Source organism: Nannospalax galili, unplaced genomic scaffold, assembly GCF_000622305.1.
Source record: "Nannospalax galili isolate Female #2095 unplaced genomic scaffold, S.galili_v1.0 scaffold2288, whole genome shotgun sequence".
NCBI classification, from domain to species: Eukaryota; Metazoa; Chordata; class Mammalia; order Rodentia; family Spalacidae; genus Nannospalax; species Nannospalax galili.
In genome coordinates, this window is record NW_008358476.1 from 332,271 (window position 1) to 341,015 (window position 8,745).

Here is an 8,745-nt window from a genome sequence, read left to right on the forward strand (position 1 = left end):
GAAAAGTTAGCAGATACAAAAAGGAGTACATATTAATCTCTCTGGAAACATTTACAGAGAAACAAAGTAGGCCTATAAGCATTCATACAAGTTTACACAAATGTAAAAAAAAAATAGTGTGTGTGTGTGTGTGTGTGTGTGTGTGTGTGTGTGTGTGTTATCTATTGCATCCAAATTGAAATATTCACTCTTGGAAGGAGGATAGAGGCTTATAAAACTCAGGAAGGCAATAAAACAAGAAAAGAAAACTCCAAAAACTTATAAGACTGAGGAAGTTTAAAAAGTTACACCACCCAGAACATTCCCCATACATTAATACAAGTAGTAGAGAACTGCTGCAAAAGAGAAGATTTTTCAGTGGAGTTGCCTGTAAATTGGGTGGGAGTTCCAGAGAAGTGCCTTTCATGAGTTTTGCTCCTGATGCTGTGGGCTTTTATATGATGCTGCTGCATTTGAACCACCTGTGATCCTCTAGGTAAGAACTCATGTTCTCATAAGTAAACCTGATAAACTCACTGATTCACCAAACTAACCTTGGGAGGAAATTTTTTTTTCATCTGTCAACAGTGATTTAGTTCAGTTAAATAGACATTAGTTCACATGGACCACAAAACCAAAGACGAGTTGGGGAGAAGCAGTAGCATGTCCCACAAATAGGTGATAAGGCATGCAACTGAAGCTAATTCATCTGAGAGTGGGGTGTCTGGTGTCTGGGAGCCATTTCAATATTGGTATGGGATGGAGTGTCTCCTTTCTGTAGTGGCAGGTGTGCTCCTGGCTATAGTAAGGCATTCAACTGACATTGAGCTACCTGAAAGAGGAATACCCTGGTGGGGGGGGGGCTGTGGGTGCTATCTTATTTTGTATAACATTGTGGTGGAATGATTTCCTGATGAATGATTTTCTTCAAGTGAGAACAGAGATGACCCCAAATGGCTTCCAGACTAGAGAACATATGATGGTACCTGAAAGAACCCAAATGAGATGGGGTTGGAGGCAGACTGTGGAGGCAGCCACACACCCTTTCCCCTGGGTGATAACACATAACTGAGCTTCATGGTTCGGCCTAGAAAATCTCTGCAGTCAAGGAAAGGATTTCACTAGTCTCTGATTTTGTAGGGAAAGTACAGAAAAGAGAAGATGTGACAGAAGTGTTGTCTTGCAGTTTCTGTTTTTTTAACATTTATTTATACATTTTAAATTGTGTGTGTGTGTGTGTATGCAAAGGTGAGTAGAGTTGCCCTTAAAATTACACATGCTTGTGGGCTACTTGATATGGGTATTGGGAACAAACTCAGGTCCTCTGCAAGGTAGTACATGCTGTTAACCACTAAGCCGGCTTGCCATTTCTTTCATGAGTTCATGGCTATACTCAAGTATGCCTTTCAGTGATATACCCATGCCCCTTTAAAGAACCCCTTAATCATGCTCCTGTGAGTAAACTCAGGAAACTCCTTGGTTCACTAAACTAGACTTGGGTGAAATTATATCTTTGATCTGAAGTTAGTGCTCTATCAAGGGTGAATAGTTGTTATCTCTTCCCAGAGAAAAACCATGCCCAGAATGTATTTATACAGGTGTATATATTTAATGTAAATGGAGTTTGAGCTGCCTAAAAATCAAACACTAAGTTTCTATAATATATTCATATACGTTTAAAAATATGAATAAGACATTACAGTTGAAATGTGTGATTGAGATTCTTGCACGTTTTTATTTTAGTAAACTTTTGAGAAATACTCCTATTTCTTACCTACATTTTCAGTCATTTTCTATCAGTTTTACCTCACTTGCTTCTCCCTCAGTGTCTTATTCTTGCCAGTAGAATTCATATTTTTTGGATCCTAAAAATGGTTCTGTAATACAGACCTAGCTTTCTTACCTTTACATACTGCAGGCTGTAAGAAATGGCAGACTCTCAAGGACCCTAAATAAACAACTGAAGCCATTTTGTACCTTTGCTAGTGACTGAGGCAGTATTTATCTATTCATCTATCATCTATCTATGTCTGCATCTGTGTTACCCACCTAGCTACCTAGGTTTTTATTTATCTACCTATTGGTCCAACGATTTGCCTCTGTGTTGCAAGTGCATTACCCAACACACTGACACTCACACACACACACACACACACACACACACACACACACACACACAAAAGGGTCTGTCTTTCTCAAAGATACTTTATGCTGCAAAGCTCATACTGTATGTAACATCGAGGGCATTTAAGAAGGCTTATGAATTTTAGCATGTGCAACCTATAAAGCTTTTAAAGTTAGCCTTTTTTGTATCTTTACATTACAAGAGAAAGTCTTTTTTATTTTTTATTTATTGATCTTTTTGAGTCAGGGTCTCCATGTAGCCTCAGCTGGCCTGGAACTCTCTATGTTGTCGGCCTTGATCTCAGAGATCTGCCTGCCTTTGCCTTTCTGAGTGCTGGTACTAAAGGGGTATGCCACCACGCCCGGCTTGAGGAGAAATCTTTGGAAGTGTGGTACATTCTTATGGCCATTTTTCACTATTGCAGCTTCTAAACGTGAGAGATTAAGTAGACTAGAACTCAGCCACTTTGTATTTATAAATGATAGGATGAAAAAGGAAGGGACTGGTTATCAGAAAAGTGTAACGTAAGAGCTGTGTGGGACTGGAACAGGAAGAAAAAGGATGAGCAGGGAGCTTGTAAGCCTATCTTGCAGGTGGCTAGGGTCATATCCATCTAAAAATCAGTATATATAGAATCCATTTATTCACTTATAAATACACAAAGACATGAACATTTACTATGAAATACATCCCATAGATGGCTACAATTTTTCTATCAGAAACATTTGGGAGGTAAATCTTGTGTCTTAACTACATTTCACTCATTCGATGAAAATTCTACAAATTCATCATCCCTATTCCAAGAACATACATGAAATTCCTATTGCCTCAAAGCTTTCTGTTACTACAGCATCCTATCTATTTTCTGTGTAGGTTTATGTGTTTGTATCATTTTACATAGGGATGAATGCAAATGAAAAGCAAGAGGCTTCGTTTTCCCTCTTGAGAATAGCATCTGAATCTCCTTTACTTTCCCTTTTCCTATTGAATTTACTTCAGAAAAATTCCAATTTGTAACATTCACACTATCTCTTTGAAGGTATGCAATTCTTTAAACTGAAAAGCCTTATACCATCTTAAAGATCTAAAGACGTCTCTCTTTGAAATGCAAACACCAAGAAAGATAGAGTCCCTGCTCTAGTAAGTTTAGAAAGTAGGTATCTAAATCAGTGGTCACATGAACTTAGCGTCAAAATGAAAAATTGTCTTCAGCCATAAAGATATAAGAAGCTCATTTGCCTTTGGATAAAGCAAATTAATGAAGAAAATAGATTTACCAAGGGATTTTGTGATGATGCATGTGTGACAAAAGAGTCCTGTGAAGGTCTCTTTACTCCAGAACTAGCTATTGTCTGTCTTGAAGACTTGTATTCAGCGTTGTACCTGTATGGCTTTACAAAAAAGTGAGGAATCTTTAGCCTTAGTGAGCTGTCTATAATATACAACACATTTTGACAATGTCTGTTCAATGATGAACTCTTGAAATTTTGTTGACTGGATTTTCATATTGGCATATCTTATTTATAATTATATTTCCCAAACAGTAGTCAAATGTTGCAAGTTTCTTCTAGAAAGGGCTTAATGGTAAATATTTTATTCATTTCGGGTCATGGAGTAAAATTGGAACAAGTCATCTCTGTCCTTATTGCAGAGAAGTCACTGGAACCACATAAATGCTAGTTTTATTTACAAAATAGGCATCAGGCTGGATTTGGTGAGCTGGCTAAAATCTGTACCTTCCTGAGCTATGGACATATAGATTTTCAGAATACAGAATTATAGTAATATAATATATGACTGAAATCAACCCTTCAACCCCTGCCACCGTGTGTGTGGGGGGGTGTCTTGTGTATGTGTGTGTTGGGGGGTATTGACATACTGTTGTGAAATGCATTCACTTTAGTAGGCTCCATAGGGTGATTTATCTAAATTTAATTTGAAAATTCCTAACTGGGATTAATGGGTAACCAGTGGTCTCTGTATGGCAGTATTTTTCAAAAGTGTACAAGTTTGCAAACCCTTCTAAGATTAGTATCACTCAGTTTTCTAAATTCATACAAAACTATTTTATATAATGTTTTTGTTAAAGGTATTTCTCAGAGTTAAGAAAAGAAGGCTCACAAGAATTATTTTTGGTAAATTCAAAATACCCTTTTTTTTCTAAGAAGTCCACCTATTTTTGCCACACATACTTACCAAATGATATCATTTCTTAGTAAAAGCTATAAAATAGTCTTTTTTAAAAAATTTTAGTCCTTTTAACAACATTATTAAGGATCATTATTATTGAAAACTTATTTAAATGAGAACAGATCTAACTCAACTCACAATGAATAAATGGATTATGGATTCATGATTTTCCATTGATTGAGAAGGCCTGGTACCATTCATTATTTGTTCAGTTGTGACCTCACAGTAAAAATCACCATGTGATGAATTGCAGCCTTCTTTTAAATAGAGTTTCATACATTCATTATAAATATACCCATAATTATCAGTCTCCAGCATTCTAGAAAGATGTGCTCAACTACTGCAGCTTTATTCAGGGGAAAGACACCACTTTCTTACAGTGAGGGAATGAGCTGTCCTCTAAATGAAGGCCAAGGACAAGTTTGTAATTCAAAGAAGCAGAAAAAGATAGATCAAGGTTTTAAACTAAAGGGTGATGTTTTTTTCCTTGTATTAGCTAGAAGCACAGAATTTTTACCTGATAATGAGGCTGACCACACCATGCTATTTATATCGCACATATCATAACTGGAATAAAGGGCACCCTTCACTTCTGAAGGTGCCACTTTCATTACAAGTGGAAAAGGGAGTGGACGGTTTACCTGAACTTCAGTAAATGCTCCTTCTGTCTTTTCAAGAGTCCTTTGATCTTGAAATTTTTAATGACAGTCAAATAGAAAACTTAAATAAGTTTAATACTCAGTTTTATTGAATTTCCATAGTAATTTTTTAAAAAATGAAAGTTTTTTTTCCTTTTTTCGCTTGCACAACAGTTTTTGTTTTAGGGAAAAAAATCTTATCGCGCATGAATTGGTATAGAAGTAGTGACAATGCAAGGCAATTCCAAATTAGCTAAACCAATAAGGCCACTTGCTAACCAATAAGGAATAACAGAAAGAATAAAAGGTCTGAATGCAAGGATTTTGGGGACCTCCTATTTACAACTGTTGTTCTTGAACAGGAATGTTCATCTGTATACATGACCCAGCTCCTATGCAGGATGAATTAAATATAATTGATTTTACACATTCATAAATATCACATCATTTGTTTTGAGACATATGCTCTTAGAGTTTCCATTTTCCCCATTGTTTATAGAGAGGGAAGGGACCAATGGCTATGATATATAGTTATCATGTGTTAGTTTCATAACATTATAAACTACCTAATCAATTTTTACATGTGTAAACATTATTTCTCCGAAATGATAGTATTATAAAATATTGCTTTTTTTCTCTAATGTTATCATTTTATCATCCAGAATAATTAACAAAATCTTTTTAAACTTTTGAAGGATCAAACCTATTTAGCTAACTTCATTATAAGTTGTTAAATGACTGCGATCTTACCTGCTGTGCATCTTCCCATTTTTCCTTGTTTTCTTCATCTAAAAGGTTGCTATTTGAAAAAAGTTCTGTAAATAAATTAGACAAAAAGCTTAGTATTAATGAGAGAATACACTTTTCAGTAGCATCCATTTGGAATGACTATTATATAAATATTTTGTAGTGCTCTTTTATGTTCTGACACATTCTCCAACTTTAAGGAGCCTTTTCAGTACGTAATTCATTTCTTAAAATGTTATTTATTATTTTTAATTTTTTATGTGTATGAGTGTATTGCCTGCATGTGTGTAAGTTCATCCATGTGGTGTGATGCTGCAGAGGTCATTGGATCCCCTGGAACTAGAGTTATGGATGGTTATTAGATGCCATGTAGATGCTGGGAACCAAACTTGGGTCCTCTGCAAAATAGTCAGTGTTGCTAACCCTTGAGCCATTTCTCCAGCCTGCCCCTTTTTAATACATGATTCTAAGGTTTCTACATTCCTTCATATCATTTCCCCCAGAGGCAACCAGAATAGGTGAAATACTTCTTACTCTCAATTGTTTCATTGTTATCTATATTCTACTCTGTCATTGCATAATTATTCCTTACACATATTTTATTACTTCTGTAAAGGAAATTGTTCATACAGGTCTAGCACAATTTTTCCTGCTAATTGTTAACTATGATTGCTTCTTAAGTTATTGTTTCTAATAACAGTATATATGAGAGTGCACAGCAGGCCGACCTGAGGCTAGACAAGGCCCCTCAGTTCCAATCTTTGTTCTGTTCTTCCTGTTTATTGTGCTTTTATTTTTCAACTATTCCTGTTCAGCAGTTGGACTTGCACTGGGGAATGGCTGGGGGTACTGACCACACAGTGGGCAGTAACAGGGATGACAGAGTATATGGGCTCTAGTGGGGGGGTCTATGAGAGGATTACAGTAGGGATGGGAGCAAAAAGATGGATTAAGATTGTTTGAGATGTTCTGTATTAAAGACACAAAAAAAATCATTTAAAAATTCCTGGCAAAGAGCACATGATCAATGTTTCATAAATTTTAGCAATTTTTGAATTACTACAGTTTGCCCTTGAATTTTTCCAACAATGCAACACCTAGCCATTATCCTTAACTACCTTCAGAGGACCTGTTGGTTTTATATAGAGTTATACAAATAATGGTCTGGTGCTCTCTTTCCAAGTAGACATGCTCATTGTGAGGCTCATTTTTCATTCACCAGGGACACAATGACAGCCATATTCAGTTCAGCTCTGTTAGTGATCATTTCATATATGAAACTTGTTACCAGAAAGACTTTTCCGTCTTCTCACAGTATGCTGTGCCATCAACGCACATGAGTCAGGACAGGAAACATATGGTGCTTGCTGAAGGTGACCCATGACTTGGTGTCACAGGAGTCCTATACAGTGTCCAGTGGAGGCCCGATACACAGATGGTGGCTGCTTGCTTGTGTCCTCAGAATCTCACCTGTCTAACTGGTAGATAATTCAGCAGGCCCATTTCCTCATTCTGACTCACTAGCTTAGGGCAGGGCTCCACTCAGTGCAGACATAATCATAATTTTTCAGTCTCGTTTGTCCTTTCCCTATCTACGTTTTCAAAGTAAGCACTTGCTCTAATTCCAAATAAATTCACCTGGGTGTTTTTAGATGAAAAGCAAGGATGCTTCATTTCCACCTCTTGTGATTTGAAGTTGTTAGTGTCTATATTTAATTGCCCTGTTTGTGCTATTTATTTTAATAGTTCCTGGCAATCACATGGTTGAAATATGTTTTGAGTTACAACTTCTATAAAAGTTACAGAATAGTTTATGCAACTCTTGGGGAAAAAAAAGTCTGTTTTAGTTCCATTTTCAACTCATTTAACCTTTCTGTACTATCAGTCATGTTTTTTCTTTTAAAAATTTTTGCTTGGAGTGCTAACATTTTAAGGGCTTAGTCCATTGAGCTGTAACTCTACCTAAGGGCACAAAGAATTAACCTTCAAAGTTTCTAATTGCCTATGGTTGGTTACCTCAGTAGGGGACATGGTGCTAATGAGCAAATGCTCCAAGTTTCATACCTATGAACGTGAGATGGCTGCGCTGAGGTCTATGACCTGGGTCTGCATCTTAATCCTCCAACTCTCATACAAAATGCTGCTGCTGCTAACAAGAGACACCAAGAAAACAGGAAACAATTTGTGCAAATGCATCTGCACTTCTAGAAGAACACTGCAGAAAGCATGTTTTACTGACAGTGGTTCAGTGACTTCTTGCTATGCATGAAGTCCACCGCACACACGTTTTCCTTGATGAAAATAATAAATTCAGTATTTAGTTTTTAAACAGCCAAAGGACAAACATAAGAACATGAATTACTAACATAAGTCTTAAACTAACCATAGTGTATAAGAAACAATTTGTACTGTTTTTCAGGGGCATTAATGGGGTTTTATTGAATCAGAGTAGGAAGGCAGCTCAGATTGAAGTTCCCCTGTGATCTCATTGCTGATTGTATTTCAGAGTAATCAAGAGCTGTTTTCTGACTAATGCAGGCCATGTAGGGCACAGTGAGTTAAGTCTGAATGTCTAGAGTGGGGTGGGGGTGGGTATTATGGAGAAACCAGCTCTTTCTTTCGGTGATATAGGGATCAAATTTCTTATGTCAGTCCCTGTAATGTGTCAGGTAGTGTCTCTCTCTCTCTCTCTCTCTCTCTGTCTCTCTCTCTATCTCTCTCTCTCTCTCTCTCTCTCTCTCTCTCTCTCTATTTGAGACAGGGTTTCAATGACAAGTTGGGAACCAAGTTGGGAACCTTCTGTGAAACCCAGGCTGGTCTAGAGTCACCCTTCTGCTTTGGTTTTACTCTGCTGTGATTACAGGTGTACATTACCACACCCACTGTACTTCTGTTGTTTTGTTTTTTGTTCACCCCTATCTCATACCTTAGACTTATTCCAAAACTGAATGTCCTTGGGAGAGCCCCACTCGTGTGAAAATCGAAGCAGCAGAAATGTATTAACATTTCTCCTTAAATTTTAAAGCAAGTGGTTCTGGATAAAGGTCCTGCCTGCTTCTCCTACGT

General features: G+C 37.0%; 1 protein-coding gene across 1 annotated transcript in view; it reads right to left on the bottom strand.

Moving 5' to 3' along the window:
* The window catches only part of LOC108490129 (adhesion G protein-coupled receptor B3-like), a 73,656-nt gene extending 66,649 nt beyond the window's left edge, over nt 1-7,007 (bottom strand). Inside the window, exons 1-2 of the mRNA XM_017795233.1 lie at nt 6,968-7,007; nt 5,683-5,747 (exon numbers count right to left, since the gene is read on the bottom strand). Of these exons, the coding sequence (XP_017650722.1) occupies nt 5,683-5,747; nt 6,968-7,007 (105 nt within the window). The remainder of the gene's footprint in view (nt 1-5,682; nt 5,748-6,967) is intronic.
* Between the last annotated feature and the right edge of the window lie 1,738 nt (nt 7,008-8,745).